At 36.6% G+C, this 21,662-nt stretch overlaps 1 protein-coding gene across 3 annotated transcripts in view; it reads right to left on the reverse strand.

Moving 5' to 3' along the window:
- Positions 1-21,662, reverse strand: part of CACNA2D3 (calcium voltage-gated channel auxiliary subunit alpha2delta 3) — a 445,975-nt gene that overhangs the window by 97,330 nt on the left and 326,983 nt on the right. For all 3 annotated transcript variants that reach the window (XM_086618882.1, XM_086618881.1, XM_086618879.1), the window contains 2 exons: positions 18,900-18,974; positions 6,669-6,752 (listed from right to left, as the gene is read on the reverse strand). In XM_086618882.1, coding sequence (XP_086475008.1) covers positions 6,669-6,752; positions 18,900-18,974 — 159 coding nt within the window. The remainder of the gene's footprint in view (positions 1-6,668; positions 6,753-18,899; positions 18,975-21,662) is intronic.

Below are 21,662 nucleotides of genomic sequence, written 5' to 3' on the forward strand. Positions count from 1 at the left end.
ATAGTGAAATAGCTCTTTGTGTAGTAATCTGGATCTTATGTAGGATAAACATTGTGATTACCATTTTTCAGTTACTGCAAAGGAAGATAAGGACTAAATAAGTTCCCAGCCAGATTTAGCTGAAGATAGACCAGGGCTCAGTATTTAAACACATCAACAATTACACATATAACAACAAATCAAAAAAGAGAAAACTCCACTTACCCTACTATTCATTCTGCTACTGCTTGACACTTTACATTGGGCTGCATCCTAAACTAGCACCAGAAACTGCATCCTAACTGCATCAGAAATCAGATCTAGCAAAAGAATGACAGTCCATTTGATCAGCAACCTGTTCCAATGAGAACACACAGCTGCAGTGCTCTGTGATTTCCTCTGGTTGTCCATGGGTGTCCGGGCACCCCTTGCAACGTAATGAATTTTATCTCTGTAATGGAAGCCCTAGGTCAGTTATAGCTTTAAGATTTGGCCTGGAACTCTCCTTCTCAAAGTCACTCTTTTAAATCCCTTTCAAAACCTTTTTAAATCCCCTTCAAAACCAGGTTTCATTACTATATAAACCGAAAACTCATAGCAGCTAGGGAAAACAGAAAATAAATGAAAAAGGGTTTATATGCAATGATCTACCTGCTGCTCTGCAAGTTAAATCTGTTACTTTTTAGATTACCACAAACAGTGTTTTTCAGTACTTTTATTCTAGCCTCTACATGAGCTGCAGGCTCCCAAATCTGTGCTGCAAAGTCCCTTACCCATCACCTCTAAAAAGTCTTCCCTTAGCGCACCTCTTTGCTCCCTAGGAAAGAATAGCCTTCTCCCAGAGGACACCAGTTGACACAGCAGCTCTCTTAGGTGAACATGCCATGCTGATGAAGAGTAAAAAAAACAACAACTGTCCACAAGGTCTATAAGCCAAAATGACCTGCGGCATCCCTACCAATGAGTACACACTACCCTAACACAGCTGGTTTGAGAGCAAAGTCTCTGGGCTGAAACTGAAGAATGACAAGACACATTTTTTAAGAAATCCTCAGCCTTAGTGTTCTGAATTTGCCTATTTATCTGTTCAGAACTTTAGGGAAGAAATAAGAAAGTTACTGTTTAGGAGTTATACCATCCATATATGGAAGCATTTTATTTGAATGCTTCTAGATTCAAGAACGGAAGAAGTGACTTCTTTTGCTTATGTTTTTAATTAACAGAACAGATGCAGAAAGGTGGTTGTTTCAGGATATTTTCAATTACAAAGCGAAATTGCTATACTTGTGGGATTTTTTTTGCAGTGAGAAGCACCCATAAATCTTTCCTAGTTTTAATTTTCATTCAATAGGAAAATCCACTATCGCTAATCAATGTGCACTCCCTCTTCAGGCATATTCAAAATGCAGAATACTATTGACAAAACTAGCAGTCTTATGTCTCTCCTACTGCTTATCTATCTGAACACAATTTTGGATGTCGTGTTCTTGCTGAATAAATATCTTCTGTTCTGTAGTACCTTACGCCAGATTGGGCAATTCAGTTAGATTTTAATGAAAAATTGAGAAGACAGTCATATTCATGCAGGCTTCTTGAGTTAGTAAGAAGTGAAAAGAGAATGACCAAACCTGCCAGTGCAATATCTGGTTTTATTTCAATGAACAAGTCAAGCATAGCTGACCTATCAAAAAAAGAGCAAACTTTGCAGCTCTTTAAATTTCATTCTGGGGCATCTAGATTTAAATTAACAGTCTTACTCTTCTGTCAGTGAGTGTAAAAGAATAATTTTTAGCTGGAGGCATGTATAAAATAAAGCATATATTTTAGTGTAGATTTTTTTAACAATGCATAATAGGCAATTCTGGAAATATTTTCCCATTTTAAGTTTTGTGGTTTTGGACTTGGAGAGCTGGTCTTAATTAACCATCTACTTTCTAACATTTACAGAACAGTTCCATTTATCTTTAACATGGTTTTCATTTTCCTCCTATTCGTGCCTGCAGTTGTCTAAGACCCATTCCTCCCACAAGCCTCAAGCAAGTCGTAGATTTACTATAAGGGCCTCCAAACCCTCAGTAGTGTTTAAGATCAAGTCTGCATGTGGGATATCGAATTTTACTTTTCTGCTTTTTTTTCTTTTGCTTGCTGTGATTACATTTCTTGGCTTTGTAATCTGGTTTCTCAGCTCTTCTGCAGAAGAGCCCTCCTCAAATGCATAAAATAAGTACTGCCTCAGTTGGCTTCAAGCCCCAAAACATTCATTCATGGTCTTTTTTATTTTGAAAAAAAATATTTCATTCAGCTAGAAATTATAATAGAAGAATTTTAAGAAGTGAGTTAATGAGAAAAATGTTTCTGTCCAAATTGAAACTTCTTGCCTTTGGTACTGTGTATTCCCAAACTTTGCTGGAAGAAGACTGTCAGTTTAATAAGCTGATGCTAAGATTTCTATTTCTAATAAAATGCAGTAACAGCAAGATAGCAGGTATTATTAACCTAGAAAATGAACTGATTAATATATAATTACACCAACTCTGTTTCATCGTGAAAAAAATTCTAACCCTAATTCTGCCACCTTTGCCTTATTGGATGACTAGAGAAAACTCACTTCTTCACCTCTTCAGAGTAATAGGCATTATTACTCCTTCAACTAAACATCTTCTAAACAATTGCCAACAACCCAGTTCCACCGCTATAGTATGAGATCATTCTATATTCTTGGAAAACTATGTAACCATTAAATTAGTGTGGTAAAAAGTAAGAAAATATCTTAATCAGCTTCCTTATAAGTGTTTCATGGGAGAAAAATATACCAGTAGTAGTCTATGTTATTAAAAGCAGCTACATGAATACATTAATTCTTTTCCTCTACAGTTGAATAAACAATGCTTTACTACCCAAACTTGGAAAAAAACAAGAACATCAAATCCAAGGCCTTGAGTGAAGCAGAGCCACATGTAGCTCTCAAGTCAATAAGTTACTTCACAAAGTTTTAACTCTCCTACACAATATTCATCATTTTCATTCAAAATTAACGATATTAAGGAATTGTCTATTACAAAAGATTAACAAAAATAACACACTTTTTTTTCACACGTATTTGGATCCTCACATCAAAAAAGTTGCATAAAGAGATGGATTTCATTACAATAATCTACAGAACTTCCTTCAAATTCCATTCTTTTTCTAGCTTTAACGCTAATAATGACACGGCTTGTAGATGCAATATTACTTTATTTCATATCTCCTTTTTTATTCTTCTATTAGCATTTCTGACTGCCAGCCCCTCTGAAGGTCTCAGTAACATGGTATAAATGATTTCCATATTATTTCACACAAACACAAAAAACTTGTAATGATATACCCCACTTACTTTTAAAAATAGCTGTACAAATATTATTTGTTTGACATTGCATTTTTTCCTATTTAGATACTTGCATGAAGGTCTCCATTCGTGTGTGGCATTACTGAAGTATTAGGACAACATTTGGAATGTTAATACATTTTTCTACAATATTTAGCCTGCTGTTTTTTCAGAAAACACTTGGTGGGTAATCATCAAACAGTAGATGTGTAGGCTGTTTTATAATACTGTCGTGGTTTAGGCTGGCCAGCAACTAAACGTCACACAGCCGCTCGCTCATCCTCCTCCAAGTCTCAGGGGATGGGGAAGAGAATTAAAGGGGAAAAGGGAAAGAGATCCGCAGGTTGAAACAAGAACAATCTACTAATAATAATATATGAAAATACATATATATATGTATAATGATAATAATATATGCAAACACTGATGCACCGTGCAATTGCTCACGACCCGGTTACCAAAGCCCAGCCCGGCCCATACTAATGATCCCGAAACAGATAAGTCCCGACACTGCAACCCCAGATGAGCCAGAGGCCCGAAAAGAGAGCGAGAGAAAGACAGCACTTCCAGAGTCCAAAGAGTGAGAGCCCTGGAAGAAAAAAAGCCCTTCTTTCCAATCAACCCTCATTTTTATACTGGGCATGACGCTGCATGATATGGAATACTTCATTGGTCAATTTGGCCCTCAATCCTAAATCTAAAGTTCAAATCATAAGGGGAGTTGTGGACCCCCTGTCCCGCCTATGCTCCCCCCCAGCCTGTTGTGCTCCTGCACACTGGCAAGAACACGGCAGCTGAAAAGTCCTTGAGGTCTCAGTGCCAACTATAAACATCAGTGAGTTATCAGCGTTCTTCTCATAATGAAACCTAGATTAAACCCAAAACACAGAGCTCTTCTAGCTGCTAAAAAGAACTAACTCTGTCCCAGCTGAAACCAAGACAAATACCTATCTATTGGGGGATTATTTATCAAAGAACACCTACTTATTCAGGCACGCACTAGTGAATTATTAGCATTAATAGATGGGCATCATTCAAGGAAGTCACTATAACACACTTGTAATATATGTGAGTACTGAAAATTGTGTTTACTGCTGCTCCAAAGCGACAATAAAATATTTAGGGTTTTTCTATTATGTATAAATACTTACCAAAATTAATTTCAATTACGATTTATCTATTTTTTTACTTTTACATATTGGGCAATGGGCCTGGATCTTTTCTACAATGGTAATGCTCAATTGAGTCTATTTGTAATGTAGATTAACTTCTTTTCTCCTTCAAAAGATGAAAATATTGAAAAGGTCACTTGTTTCTCTGTTATAATTAAAAAATACTTTTAAACAAACTTTTTCTTAGGTGAAAGGGAAAGAATCAGATAAAATGTACGTATGTATCTTTCATCAAAATTTCAAATGCAACTTTTTGCAGCCTATACATAGAAAAAACCCGATTTTTGCTAGAAATTTTGAGAAAAGGTGACAGAGCTTAGGGGTCTCAAACAAAGGAAATACTCACAAAGAGATGAATTTGGACTTTTTGCTTTCATATATATTCAGATAGAATCTCAATTATAAATAAAACTTAATTTGCAATGTCATAGAAATAGTTCAATGTTACATTAACTGAACCAATGAATTTCTACTAAGATTGATTAAAAATGAGGGATTAGAACCATAAAAATTAAGCAGAGAAAGTATTAGAAGAAATAAAATGGGAAAAGACAAACCAAAGCGAAAAAATAATAATAAAAAAAATCATGAAGGTTTAAAAGCTGTATTTAATTACAGCAATAACATTTGAAAGGAGAGAGGAGATTTTAAAAGGTCATTTTCAGAGGAACAGGTTGAGTAATACGTGATCAAAGATAAGAGAAAAGGCAAGGTACAAAATATGAAGTCAATGTGATTGCCAAGATTGCAGAAGGCTGCTACGGTATATGAAAATCTAATTAGGAACCCTTAAATAGCATATGCACACAAAACTGCACAAAGCTATACAAGAAATATTTTTAAAAGTTTCAGTGTGCACTCCAACACAAAACTTTATATAAGGAAGTAAGATGGCCTCCAAGGAGAGGATGAGGACAATCTATCACCTGATGAAACAGACACTGCTTAAAACATAAATGAACTGTTCCACTATTCACAAAGGGGGTGGAGAGAGGGAGGAATGCAAGATATATATTTTGTAAGGGAGAAGGAAAATATAGACTTACGTCAGAACAGGGATCAAGAAATTAGTACATCTGAAGACTGACAAGACTCTAGGGGCAAATGTACGTGATCCATCCCAGATTTCGGAAGGACATGACAAAGTAAATATGGGAACCTTCCATGGATATATTCAAAACCTCTCTGCAACAGCAGAGGTATGAGGGACTTGAGAGAAGCTAACACAGCACTGACATTTGAGAAGGGATCGAGGAGACATCTATGAAAAATACAGACATGCAGTCGTGACTTTGGCAGCAGGGAACTTATGGGAAAAACTAAATTACAGGATAGCAAGGGGAACACCTGGAAAGTTACGATTTAATTAAGGACAGTCAGCACAGATTCACACAAAACGACTCATGCCTAACAAATCAGATTTATTGAGGAAGTAACAGGAAGACCAGGCAAAGGTTAAGCCATGGACATAAGGAAAGCTTTTGATACAGTACTGCAGAAAAGGCTGAGCCTGCGAGGTAAGAAAGAATAACTTAAAGAGTGAAGTACAGAGTAGATGGAGTACTGAAAAACGAGTTTAATGGGAAGGATTGTGTGCATAACAGCTGATAGATACAGAACGCATACTTCTGCAGCTACCCATATGTCTGAAATTAGGAGTTTGGAGTGAATCTGTGCTCCGAACAGAGGTCAAAGAATCCAATTTTGTTTATTTGTCTGATGTTTTTTGATTTGTACGTTAAGGAAAACAGCTCTCGTTACTTCCATTAAGGAAAGAGGGATCTCATGGAAAGAAGTTAAACTCATTCCTTCATTTCTGAGTTTCAACAGTTGTCTGGGCCAGCCCTTAAGAGAGATTATATTCCCTTCTCCAGAACTATATTTGCTATCCAGCAAAAATACACAATGGGATGCATGGAGAATGGAAGGGTGGTGAGTTTTACAAAGATACCAAGAATCTGTCTTTGTGGTATATACGTATGTAAGGGAGAATCAATACAAAATAGTTATAAAATTCTGAATGAAGTAAAAGGGGCTATTGCCGTTCCCTTCCTGAGAGCAGTCAGGTGGCCTAATGGCTACTTAAAACAGCTTCCAGGTACAGTAGTGGGATGCAACAATGTCTTTGGACAGTTTTAAAACACACCACTTACCACATCATCTCTGTCTTCCCACTCAACCTCAGAAAGATCCACACTGCTGTAGTTGGGCTTTCTTCGTTTCTTCCCCTCTTCATACTGGCATAAAAAGGGTGAAATATTTAGCACGTCCTGTTTTATTTGCACAAAGATTTTGTATCAGAAGGTTTTTTAAAGTGCTGGACGCATGCTGATTGTATGCAATACACATAACAGTAGGTAGCTTAATCCATACAAAGTGCACCACATTGCTGCACAAATGTTATCTGTGAACTAAAAACCTACATCACACACGATTATTTGCATGATCTCTCGCCACGACACTAAGCTTTTCTTGATGGACACACTGGGAAGTCAAACTCAGCAGTTGTGCCGCCTTCTCTCCATATGGAAAATACATGGAACCTTGAGCTTGTAGTTCATGTTAAATGTCTCAAACTAGCTCTTTCAGCTGTACAGGAAGTTATATTTACTATAATCTTATCAACAAAATGTTTACCCATTTCTCTTTAAACAAGATAAGATGCAAGTCGTGGGAAGTATGGTGTTAACATTTGCTGATACTACATTTTATCTACAACTTCAAGGGGGGAAAAGTAGTATATTCATAATGATAATTTATAGGGTTTTATCACTAGTCACTGTTACACTGTAAATCGCACATTTAAAATAAACATTCTAGTGACAAATTCATTTGACACTGATGTGTTTATACAGTAGGAAATTCTGCCCTCTGCTGAACATTCAAAATCAGAGAGCCTACTAGTGTAAGAACAAAAACCTTATTCTGGAAGAAGATCAGTGAATAAAGCACTAACAGGTTAAGAAAAATTATGAGAATATATTTGAAAAAAATACAGTCTGGGAGAGGATCAGTGCAATGTGAAATCTGGTCTTTATCTTTTATGATGTATATAAGTGGGAGGGAAAGCCACAAGTCTTCCTATGAAGTACGACAGGAGACATTAAGACAGTTATTTCCATTCTGACTTTTTCCTCTTTAAATTAAAAGATTCTCATGTGAATCCCACAGTTGCTTTTGTAGACCAGTGTATATAAAAATAGGCATGACAAAATCTTCATGAAGAACAACAAGCTTTTAAAAATATTGACACTGGATCATAATCACAAAGAGATTTTGAGATATTGGTACCGCTGTAAAGTTTCTTCTAGCACAGGTTTCACTGAGCCTCCTTAATTTTTGCTCATAATAACTTGGATGCTTCAATTATTTCTACACATGATTTTTTTGAGAAACTATGTGGGATAAAATCCTGAGTCGATTCTCATTCTTCTTTTGAATAACAAAAACTCCTAGCAACTCTGTTGGTGTAAGTCTTCGACTAAGTTCTGAGAATTCCTGCAGATGCAATTGAAGAGTACTTTCATGTGGTTTTCTTGCCTCTCTGCTAGAAACCACCATTCTTGTAACAACAAGGTTATCTATTTCTGGGCTAATGCTATTCAACAGATGGTTAGAGAGATGTAAAGAATTTCTGCTTTCAGAACATGCTTATACACTAGACTGTGAATTTAAGCAGCTCCGTGCTACAATTAATTCTTGCTATATGATAGCTCTGATAGCCAAACAGATAACTATACCCAAATACTGAAGTACAAAATTTGCAGCCAATGTGGTTAAATCTCCCAAGAATAAAATATGAGAGGATAACGTCCAGTTCATTAGCAGGGCTTGATTTCTGTAGCTGTGTTTTGCGAGCCTTCCATTATGACTGCAGCTCTATCAATATTATCTTTAATCTTTACAAGGAGTAACTATGTCTACTCTCTGTGGCTGCACCAACTAACTAAGCAAATCTTTGATCTGATTTAGTCATTCTAGTACAGAAATAGTTACAGTCAAGCTCTGAAATACTGAGAGCTGAAAAGTGTTACATAGAAGTTAGCTGGGTTCATCTGAGTAGAGCAAACAGCTCCTGTACTGGTTCCAATGTTTAATTACATCTTTACTCACAGATGTTGAAGAGCTTCTGGGCTATACTGCATTCTCAGGCACATGTGCAAATCCTTACTTGAGGATTCTTTCATGAAGATATTACCTTACTCCCAGCAGTAAATTTACATATCTTTATGCTTATGTAACTAGGGCCAAAAACATAAATGCAAGTAGATCAAATATAAAATACTTCATAACACTACTGTTCAATTGGCCATTCTTCTCTGGCTTCTTTCTAGTTTTATTGCTTAACTGATTTCTTAGTAAAAACTATTCATGGACATGGAAGCAATTCACTAGCTTCTAAAAATGATATCTATACCTTTTTTTCTGGTAGCAAACCTAATTTAGCTTTCTATCTCTGAGACTCCAGGGTGAACTGTAAAATACTGATTGAAGGCTAAAGCCAAACCCATCTGCAAGATTACTATACAGCATTGAAACAAGTTGTTAAGGGACCCACTGGGAAAGCTAGAAACTAGGAGCTCTACCAAATTACTCTGATTTAAGTGCATGAGGAAAAGCTAGAATTAAATTGTGTGTTGTTAATCTACTTTGGTCAGCATAAAACGTGTGGTGATATTATATAGTAGTTAATCCTTGGGGGGGAGGGGGGAGGGGAAACAACTAAAAATTTTTAAATATCTGGACTGCAATACCAGAATCTTTTAGTCTGCTCAAAACTACATGATAGCTTCAACGTATTTTTGCTTGTGGAAAGAAAACGGGAAATTATTTTGTTTGGTAGTCAGAATGAGCTTTATCTTACTCAGTATCTTTTATTTGAGGCTTGCCAAATTCTTATAGCACTGGATGATTCAAACAACGTGACGTGTACTGTCTACAGACTGAATCACGTTTTTTCACCACCCCCAATACAACCATTTACATGTGCCATTATTAAAGCCTTTGCTTTGATATTTTATTTATTTATTTTTTTTAACACGAGCAGTCCCAAACCAGCTGCATTGAATATGACCTGCCACGTGTTTATAAAGTCAGAGTGTAGCAATCTGATCACAGAGGGAGCAAGCTACATCTTAACAGCTGCAAGCCTTAGGTCTAAGGTGATTGGAATTTCTTAAACGTGCTCCATCTGGATAACGGGGAGGTAGGAGAGCGTAAGTTGCTGCGATAGCAGCCTTGGAAGAGTCAATAAATTTATGGAACTTGCTTAGCCACTCTTAGGGAATCATCTGTGAGAAAATGTCATAGCAAGAAAGCATCTACTAAACAACAACCAAAAGCTAGAGAGGTAAAATAATTTCAAGGGAAAGCTATTCCTTGCCAAACTACTATCCTATGTACAAAAGTAAGGAATTGGGGAACTAAAAATACTCCTCCAATTTTAAAATGGAGCATCAATCAAGTTTCACTTTTTTGGATTAGTTCTTCAAAATTAGGATAACGTATTAATCTAAACAGGATTTGAGAATGATCCCAATTTTTTTTGTTTAGAGGAGACAAACTTGAACATATGCAAATATGTTCTGCTAAGCTTGAATTTTACATAATTGAATACACAACACGATTGCATGTATAATTGTAACTCACATAAAGCCATCCTGTTAAGGTATGCTTGTCTACAAAGTTTGATAGGGAAGGTTGAATGAACAAATACCAGAGGAAAAGCATCATTAACTAAACCCCCACACTTTTCCATACAGTTTTAAATAAACAGACACAGACTGAACACACTGTCATTGCAATTCCCTGGTCTAGCCAGTTATCAGCTACCTCCCTGCTTTAAGATTCTAGACACTAGTGTTACCACTTATTATGGTCTAGTGTAGCTCTGATTGACATAACGCACAGACTGTTGCTCTTTGAATGGAAACTGCATTGAACCTGACTTTACATGGTCAATAAAACGTCCAATACTGGGACCTTTACCAGAAACCCATCCCAGCATAAATTCCTACTGAGTCACACCATTCTTTATTGAGGTGACTGTTCAAGGGGAAAGCTCGGTTTACACCAACTTTAGGAGCAGAATCATCTGTTTCTGTCACTAGTCCTTCACACATTCTTCTTTGCTCTTTGCATAGAATACGGCAGGAGTACGTTGCTGCTTCCTTTCCTGGCGCCAAAGGGGGACACATCCCCGAGTGAGGCACTTCTCCAAAAAGAGCCACGATGCTCTATGTGCATAGAAAGGAAGGGGATGGGGGCACGCACTTCCTACTTTTCAATAAGGATTGTAGTAATTTCAAATTGCAAATTCCTTTGAATATAGATTAAGTCCCTCAAACGTTAGTCCTTTAATAAAATAATACTTCTATAATAAAATGCTTAAATACTACGGGCTAAAGACAAGATCATGGGAAATATAGTGGAAGGTCATGAGAAGTCAGGGGAAGAGATCACTTCAATAGACTGATTCATACTCTAACATTAAAAAAAAAAAAAAAAAGTTAAAAATTCCTGTCACTGCTTCACCTGTTTATATAACATCACCTGCAGTGACTGAGCTTTCATTCACCATGCACTACATAGCTCCGAAATATTCTGCCTGGGGATACATGTGAAGCAGCATCCTATCTCAATGGAAATCACTACTGCTTGGCTTTTAAGCTCTTTATTTCATTTGGATTTTTCTTCCTGAAAGATAATCCTGATTTGTCTTTTGTGATACTTTTGTTTCATGATGTGCAGCCTCAAATAATCTTTTATTGATCTGCACTTAATCTTGAATTTGTAGAACACTCATAGGTGTCCAGTCAAAACCAAAGTTGCTTTCTATACAAAGCTACTTATTTTATTATTAAAAAAAGGTAACATCTTTATTTTCTCAGGAAAATAGGAAGAATAGCTTCCCTTTCCAAAGAGAGATTTTCATGACAAGCTTATTATTTAAGATGTTGATCCAGAAGTTCCTAGGTTATGGTTGGCCGTAGAAAACAGTTATTTTGGACCGATCTTTCATGCCAGATGGCAGTGAAAACTGCCACAGTACAAAATTTGCAGAAATACTGCAGAGAAAAGCTGACAACAGGAGCCATGTCATTCGTTACGGAAAAGAGAATAATGCAATCTTAGGTTTCCAGACAGAGAAAAAGTAGGAAAAATTAGATGTACCATGTGCCCAGAAGAACACTCTAGCAAAGTAATAGAAGAAAATAATTCTCAAGCCACATGTATTTAAATTACTCTATTTACACTCATAACATATGCATTTGCATTAAAAATGCTGTAGTAATGTTTAAATTGATGAAACAAAATATGGAAATACACAGGGTGAGGTAAAAGCAACTAAAAAACCAGCTTTAAGTCACGCACCTACAGACTAGACAGAGTACACTGGCTGAGCTCACATTTTCAGGTGGATTGCAGTTGATTAGCAATGCAACATGTATGTGATTTACTCCTCTGAAAAAAACAACCCCTCTATTTAGGATTTTATTTGCATTCTCCGGACCTTATCATTTGGGATTATGTAAAACTGGCAGCTGCTTATAATTATTTGGGGTTTGAGTAGAAATAATTAAAAACATCTGCCTTTATCTTAATACTACCAGACTTAAACCCATGAGCTCGGTTATACCTAACTTCAAAGCCGAAAGCAAGGAATAAAAGAAAGCTTCACATATTGCTAACAAATTTTCAGTGATTCATTTATATGTGCAACCAGTTATTCAACAGCCTTCAAACCTTTAATTATCTTTTAAATATATGTAATTTTGCACTTCTAATTAGATAGCAATTTAATGCTCTCACAGGGATTCAGATGGGCTGTCTTTTTTGAAATGTAAACTCCAATAGGAATAATCATTGGCATTCAAGTGATTGAATTCTTCAGTTATTTAAATGAACGTGAGGCATTTACACTGTTCAAATCATTTAAATATTCTGCTGTCAGCTACAGCTGTAGAGTTTTATGGAGTCACTGAATAAAGCAAGGGTAAGTGTAGGTTATCTTACGTTCCAGGCGGGACTCCCCAGAGAGAAATGAGATTTGCTGCTTACGAAAGGCTAACACTGCTTAAGTGGGGCATTAATGTTTCCCCTGAGACTTGGATTTCTCTGTTTTTCTGTATTAGGAGAAACAAATTTTCCCAGAATTTACAGCTACAAAAGACTTAATACCAATCTAGCAATCTTTAAATACTCCATGTCCTTTAGCTTAATACGATATATCGTGACAGCCAACATTTTAAGTTTAAAGTGGTAAGTTTCCCAAGCAGCTAAACCACAAATATATTTTGGTGAGGGTATTGCGATATATACATGGGCTTTGACGTCTATGTGTAACTTTCCCTATTAATACTGATCAAATTAAATAAAGATATGCATCACTTTAAGGAAAGCAATACATCAATCAAATTGGTTTACAGTGAGAAAATGAGCATTCATATTCAAAAAATCATTACTAGCCTTATGTAGAGAGTATGAATATATGCCTCAATCTCAGAGAGATAGAGAATTTTGATTCAAACTCAGAAACATTACAAAATCCTTAGCCATCATGGATGTTACTATATTAATTCATAAGTCATAACACATTCTTAATCTTACATGTATTGAAAAAATGGTAGAATCTGAATAAAAGATGCAATTGGATTCTGTAACATATACATTGGTCTTTAAATGTATAATTAATTAAGAAACTTGAGATGCTTGTTCAGGAACTTGGAATATTCAACCCTTAATCAACCTAATAATTACTGAAAGCAAAATCTCTCTTTACTCCCTGAGCAAAAATATAAACTCCATTGCCAACTACGAATCAGAAAAGCCACAGGCTTCACAACACCTACTAGCAATCTTGCTGTTATTCATTGAAAACCACACAAACATTAGGACTGAGAGGCAACAGTACAAACCCCTAACACCAGATAAGATTGACAAAGGTGTCAATCTGTGACTATGGCTGACACTGTGGCATTCCTTAATTTCTCTGTAACCTCACTGCACTTTCCCAAGAAAGCAGTTTTCCTTTGGCACCAACATTTAACAGACTACACAATGACAGTTACTGTAATGAGCGATCAGCCACAATGAATATGGTGGTTGTTTTTAAATGTATGTGAAAAGTATATACCACTTGTTTACTGCTCATCTCTTACATTCAGTAAGCTCATTTCTTTGGCAAACTACAACATCATCATGACATATTTTACATTTTAAAATTTAATGGAGTAACACCTAGCACACTGCAGGTGCTAATAGGATACTGAAAAGCCAGCAATTATATCTGACATAATCGTCACTGAGGAAAAACTTTGTCCTCATGTACGCATTTCAAGCATGTGTAAGAAGCCTCAGGAACTGAGTTACCGCCTTGAAAATCTCAAAATGCATTTTTGAACTCCCAAACAGCAAGCCGTGGTTTTAAATTAAATAAAATTCAAAATCCCATCATGCAATTTGAAATATTCTCTTGTGGAAAATAAAATGCTACTCTGCAAAAACGTAGACTTTTAATCAAAATGCAGCATATAGGGTCATTCTGATACAGCAATATTAAACAAAAAAATATTGAAATATCATTAGCATCAGCTATAGTTCTTGAGTTACCAATGGAGTGTTTTTGATAGGAAACGCACCCTAAAAAGGGTATAACGTGTAAAAATATCTACAACATGCTTATCGCTATGTAATTAAAAACGGGGGGGGGAGGGGAGGCTTTGAAATACAGCAGAAAGATGACAAAGGGATTTTTTTCATTTAAATTCCAGCTGAGCCGAGCTCCCGCATCCTCCCGCTACGGTTTGCAGTGCCCCCAGCGCCGCCCCAGGCAGCAACTGGGGCCGCCCCCCGCCCCCCCCGCCGCGCCCTGGGCGGTGCTGGGCGGTGCTGGGCGGTGCTGGGGCGCCACCTCATGGCCGCTGCCCCGCAGCGCAGCCGCGGGCCGCCGCCGCCGAGGGCAGCGCCGGGGGGAGGTCCCGGACAGGGCCGTAAGGTGGATTGGGGAAGAAAACGGTGACAAAAGGGAGGGAGATAAAAATCTGAGTTTCTGTGTATGTGAAACATATGAGTAATTTACACTCAGTCGTTTAATTGGCAAGGCCTCACAAGCTCGCTCTTTTTATTCTCCAAAAGGAATTCCCAAGGGATTCCTTACTGCTTGATTATCATGATTTATTAAGTTGTTTGTCAAGACTCTTCGCTCTCCTAATGTCTTTTAGAGAGGAATGTAACCAAAAGTTCTTTCCTGTCCCTCCATGGCAATAGACACCCGTGAAAACTTCCAGCCAGACCAGAGCTGGAAGTCTGGGAGCTACTTCAGAAACTGTCATAAACCTCTACGAGTACCTTCAACTTAGAAAGTACTTTCCTCCTCTTCCTTTAATTACTCCCACCAGCTGCCCATGTGCACGCAAAAACCGGTCATCCTAACTGAAAGCCAAGTTTATTCAAAAAACAGCAGAAGAAACAAGAGGAAATCTCCAAGGAAAACATTTTAAACCATAAACCCAATAGGATAATCAGCACAAAAATGTAGCTATCTTAATGATTAAATATACTGGTCAGCATAAGATAAAAATCTGGTGCAACAGGAAGCACTCTTCCTCAGCGACTGTTTGCTATCCTGCCTGTCTGCTCAGTGTCCCATAAGACAATTTCTTAAAAAGCAGTGTGTCAGCTTCAGAACTAACAGATATGGCCGCTGGGGATAGTAACTCGGGAATCTAGTAATATTCTAGGCTTTACATCACAATAGGAAAATATAATAGCAATATAAACCAGCGTGGATCAAGTCAGTAATGGATGTAACTAGAATGTAAACTCTAACCCACCCAAATAATTTTAGATAATATCTTTGGTGAACTATCTAATTCCAGTCCTACATGCCTATTTTCACATTCTTACGGTCACAAATTTCACAGAATGTTTTGCCACTAGTTACAACGGTGTCAGGATTCAGCCTTCAACATTAACCGAAGGGCCCGGGCCAGCAATCACTTCACTCTCAAAAACTCCACTGAAGTCAACAGAAGACTCCCATTGCACACTACTGACAGAACGCAGAGGCAAAAATGACTCTTCCAAAAAAATGAAATGAACAGACCATGAATATATCACATCAAGCTCCCCGTAGCTGACGGCTTATGGGCTACTGCCCAACGTTTTGGTTTTTGAAAGAGAGGCTGGTGTATAAGGCAATGAGGTAAGTGCCTACAGGATGTACACGGGGGCGAGGGACAGCAACCGAAAACCACCTTTTGCCTCACTGAAACGTGCCGACACAACAGAAACAAGGAAAGCGGCTAACACCCTTTGCCAGGCTAACAAAGCTATCCACTGTTCCTGGATTTCATGACCTTCTGTTTATTAAAATATCTATTCTGTAACAAATAAAAACTAATATTTTTGAAGGAAGTAATTTACCAGAAGAAAAAGAGACAGTACAGCAAATGCACGTGTTGTCAAACTCTTGCAATGTAGATGGGCAACTTTCCTATGGCTTGCAAAGCTAGGCTCTCAGAGGTACCTGTGATACCTGAAGATTTCAAAAGCATTTTTAGGAGTCATGATTTTAGTATTCTGAAAATTGTGGAATGCTATAAAAACTGATACAGTTGTATCTCATTTATAATGGAATATTAAAAAAAAAAAAAAGTGGATTTTAACATATACAGAGATAAGAAAAATTATTCTGAAGGTAGTGGTCAATCATGAACTAAAACCAATTCCTTATCACATTTTCCATTGCATCAGCTAAAAACTTTGAAGACAACTGCTCCCTACACTGGAGCACAAAAGAAAAAGTTTAATATAAAAAAAAAATTCCCACAAAAGAAAAAGTTTAATATAAAAAGTTTACATTAAAGCACAACAACATTTATTTCAGAATTTTGACCACTGAGGTGAATTAACATAAGCAGAGCTAGCAGATTTCCAAGTACAAATCGTAGGAAAAGATGCAGAATGTTATGACAGTCAAATTATAGATCTAGTCAGTGTGCTTGTAACTTTGGCTCTTATAAGCAATTTTTAGGTTATGTTTTGGTGCAGCTAGATATGAGATAAAAGCAAAATTACACAAATAGTCGCTTGACAAGGATGAGCTAGCTGAGGTAACAAGGCAGTGAAGATGCAGCAGAAAAGACCTGAAGGTGCATTAAAAATCTTTGTATATAATCCAGGTGCTCTAAAGAGGTTTTGTACAGCCCTTGTTGCTGCCTTTTCTCTGCTATGGTTACCAAATAAAGCTCAGCAGGCAATGTCAGTCAGAAAAGGAAAGAACATGGAAGAATGGTTAAATAAGAGGTCAGAGAACATGACAACAAAATGCAGAAAAGAGTGGAAAAACATTACAGTAAGACTGAAAATATTGGTTGTTTATTGTGATGAGAAGATTCAATGAGATAACAATTACAAATTATTACACAAAGTAAGAAATGAAAAAAAAATAGATCAGGAGCTTCTGCTTTCCATATTCATAATATAAGAACTACTTTAATGAAATTTAAAAATCAAAATCAAACTGCATAAAATGGTTTAAATATGAAAACTCACCACTATGAGAAGTCAAGAGGACCGACAAAAATGAGAATGTTAGTATGGATAACAGAGGGAACTGCGCTAATAAGTCTTAACGTTAAAATGTCAGAACGAAACGCTTATGAGCAGAAGCCAGTCTGAAATTCTTCAAAGTTGTACTGACTGTTGCGAGATTTTTCCATACCCTCTTACTCAGTTCCTGCATCTTCCTCAGGAACAACCTCATGTTGGGATAGTGCTAGAAATGGGATTCTGGACTAAATGGGTCTAGGTGTGGTGAACCAATTTTATAAATCCTACACTTACATGCTTCTCAAATATTTACTATCTTGTAGAGACAAAACCATTTTGATTGCAGGGTGAAACGCTTAGGTATCGAGGCTGGAAGTTTTTCACTCCCTAGTATTTACATATTTGGGTAGCAGAGGTGCTAATTCCCATAAAACTAGAAGATACAAAATTCATCATTATGAGAAATCACCTGTGGGGAGTGTAGAGGTGAAAAAAATAACTCACTGGAGCACGTTAATTTAACTGACTGGGGTCTGAGCTGTCTATACCTGGACGTATAGCTTTAGTGACTCACCACTGGGATGGTAAAAAAGCCAGTAGGGTAATTTGTAAGAGCCATTTCTGAGAATTGTATTGCTTATTGGTCAGTAATTTGCCAAATTCTCTACAGGTATCATTATCTTTTCCACAGTTGTGAAAAATTCAACTGTCCAGAATCATGGGTGATATTCTCAGAAGAAAAATGGTAATTAACCCATTTATTTTTAAATTCCTTCCAAGATACTATAATGTCTACTTTGCCATTAGATTGTCTGTTTTACAGTGAAGTTACTGAGAAAATGTTTTCCATTCACCCATGGAAGTCCCCCTGTTGAACTTTTCATAAGCTCTACTCCAGTTAAAAAATAAATGGGGAAACAATAAGTGCAAATACAAATGTTAATTAAGTGTGTAATTCCTAGCCCAAATCTTAGAAAGACATACTCTTTTGCTGAATGAAAACATCACATATGCTAATGACTTTAATAAATCATGCTTTTCAATAATTTTATTCTTATATGAAATCATCCATCCAATTAATATTTCTGTTTTCTACTAAAATACTGTTGCAATCAGACAGTACTTGAAGTGCTTGCATGAGAAATACATATGGCATCCACGTGTATACAGCAGTGGAATCATTAATACTGATGCTTTGCAAAGAGTTGATAATGATGGAACACTTGCAAGTGCTGTTTCTAAACAATGATGCAATCAAGAATGTACCAGTTCTCTAGGGTGTTAAGTTGATAAACATTTGCGTAATAGGCACTTCTATTTTTCTTTCTGTGATTAATGCAAACAAGATGATAAGGAAAACTAAAGGTAAAATTTGCTGCTATTTCTCTTTTAGTACAAAAATCCCTTGTGCCCCTATTTTGCTTAAGAATACGCTTTTCTGAAATTTCTGCACATATATTAAATTAGCTTTAACACTTTAACATGACAAATAGGGGTTATTACATAGCAATAGAGCATTCCAGCATTCCATTTCAATGTAAAATGAACATAATTATAGCAATTTTGGGCTTTGCCGTTTTGCAGTAATGGAGGCCTGTATCTTTTGCAGAAACAACTTGTATATTTATTTTCCTTGTTTTTTTTTTCATGCTAAACTTTGTTTCCAGAGGTAAATTTACCAAGAATTATAATGTGTTACATAGCAATATAAAGTAACTGGTCTCTTGTACTTAATTTTTTAATAAATATTATTACATTATTCACACTAAAATAAAAACAAATGGAACACATATAGCTAGATAAAATAGAACAGTAAATAGTATTCTTACCAAAGGCCTAAGTTCTGGATGAGTCAAAATATATCCATTGTTTGTAATTGCAAAAGCATATCCATGAATACCTAACTGTAAGAGTAAATAAGAAATACTAATTAGCATGGTCTCCAGTAAATTCTTAAACAAAAAAAAAAAATCAGGTAAAAATTTGGTTAGCCAGGGCTTAAAGCTGGCATTCATAACCCTTATCCACACAGTATTTCATTATAACATATGCAAAGCTCTGATCCTTGACATTTTGTAAAAATGAGAACCTGTCATTGTGATGAATTCAGCATATAGCACAATTTTAAAATGTCACACACACTTTGCTATCTAGGGCACTTATTTCTATGTGCTTTGAAGTGAATTAGAGATACACACATACATGAGACACCATAGTACGTGGCAAACATCAGAGCATGTGCCAAAGCAAAGGGATACTGGAATTTAGTCAATTCACATATTCCAAGCAGTGGCAATGTTCAGCTTTCTTCAGGTATTCAAGTGATGTTGTAAAAGAGCCATTTAAATCAATGGTATTGAATGTGCAGATACAGAGAGCAGGCCATGGCCTGCCATATGTGACACTTACATCTACCAGTCCTAAAGGTATTTTACCTCTCTGTTAATTCAAGTTCCTCTGGAGCCACAGAAGACGGCATGTTTCTACTAAAGAAACTCATGTAGTTTACATATTTGTACCGAGTGGAACCATGGGAGATCATCTGAGAGCAATGAAACGCTTTAGGAGGCCTAACCGTATTTCTAATCAAATTTAGCACTGCACTTACTTAAATAACAATACTACTCTTTTAACAATATGCCTATTACACAGCTGATTGCACCCACTGAATGCAATAAACACACGTTCAAATCCTTCATGTGGTCATTCAAACATCCCTTCTTAGCATAAACTTGCTGCTAAGATAGAACCTTTCTGTGGATTCAGTATGCAGCTTTTACCAGGCAAAGAGTACATCTCACTATACTATCTTATCCATTTTTTTTCCAATTTGGAAGTAATGTACCAACCCATATATCTTTATTTAAGCATGTGATGCACTGAGGTATTAAAAAACCCCAGCCAACCAGAAAAAACAAAACCAAACCCAAAACCCCAGAACTGTCTTGCTTTGGCAATTGCTTTACGTTTCTCACTACCAACAACCTTTTTATTTTACTCTAGTATGTTCTTAAATTCTTTGCTGAAGTGAGTCCTTAAGAATTTGTCTGTCATAAAGCAAGGTGAGCAAGGTTGACAAGTCAGAATCATTTTTAAGATGCGAGTAGGACAGCAAGTCTGTTGGTTCCTGTAATTTTCTGGAAATATAAACCAGAGTATGATAATCATGGCAAGGTGACAGAGAAAACGTACCAGGTAGATTTATACCATGTCTCTCTGTGAATGATTGTATATGGTCAACTGTAACTGCCATATAGAAGATTGTTGCATAAATTAGTGGTTTTCCTAAAGCAATAAACTTCAGTGAAAGTAATAGAAGGTGATATGTTCTTGGCATCTCTTCATAAAGGAGGGATAACCAAAATAGTAACAGTGGACATATTTTACCTATTATAGTATGACAAGCGAACTAGCTGTTGGCTAAATATCAGATCTCAAGTATAATTGTCTGTGTTGATAACTGCAGAATGACATCCAAGCAATGGAAGTCAGGTAAGGAAATAAACGTGGGTGGTATACTTCACAGGAAAAAAATATTTGCCTATTTGAAGCATACCCAGATTCCAAGGGTAGTATTTTATTGTGTGTTGTGCAATATGTGAAACTGCACATTCTCTGCGTTTAAAATGCTTCGGTTTTAGAGATACTACCACTTACAGCAGTATTGCGATTTTAAAGCTTGAACTCTGTCTCCAAATGACTGATTCAGAAACGAAAAAACTTTTTCTAACTGCTGTAAAATGCCACGTGAAAACGAAGTATTACTAAATCCAATCCTACCTTATTCAGGAGAAACTGCCACTGACATCTGGGGAAGTTTAGTCTAGATAATGACTGCTGAAAATAGCTCATTGTTATTATTCATCTTCCTCTGCATAAAATCCACCTCATCCAAGCTGAGAGAATTCCAGGTCAGCAGAATTCTATTTCCAACCAATCATTTTATATCCCTGTGTGAATTTTATTTCACATGCTGCCTCTACAGGAATGGGTCTCAGGGGTGATTATGCTCTTGCAATTGCATGGTCTTTTTACTGTTCAGAAATGTTTATGGTATGTGAGACTGGAAGTTATAACTCAAGTTATAACTAACCTAACTGTATTGCATGATATTGGTGCCTCCTGTAATAATCCCCTCTTGCATTACATCCTGCAATATAAAACGTACCTTCAAATAAAAAGTCCAATATTCAGAAAGAGGATCATATATTACTTCCACAGAAAACTGAGTCTTAAAAAATAAGAGTATCGTATGACAAAACCAGAAATTTTAATTTTCCTGCTTATCTTCTTTTCTGAACCACTGTAACTCTGCTGAAATATCTGCCGTTCAGGCCCCACACTCTCTCTAGGCTCTTGTATTCGGGCTGTGTCCAAATCTTACAGATGACTTGTGAATAACATCGCTGTGATACGGTCTTTTCTATCCAGCCATGCACAGCCAGGCTTTCATTTCTGCAGTTACAGCAGTGTTTTTCCTTCTCATTACAAATGAAATTTGCTCTACCCATAACTCCTTAGAAGACTGCTCCAAAGATTGTTCCTATTGCTCCAAATTTTGCAAAGGAGCAAATTTTGCTTCTTCCTCTTCT

This window comes from Tauraco erythrolophus, chromosome 12, assembly GCF_009769465.1.
Source record: "Tauraco erythrolophus isolate bTauEry1 chromosome 12, bTauEry1.pri, whole genome shotgun sequence".
Taxonomy (NCBI): Eukaryota; Metazoa; Chordata; class Aves; order Musophagiformes; family Musophagidae; genus Tauraco; species Tauraco erythrolophus.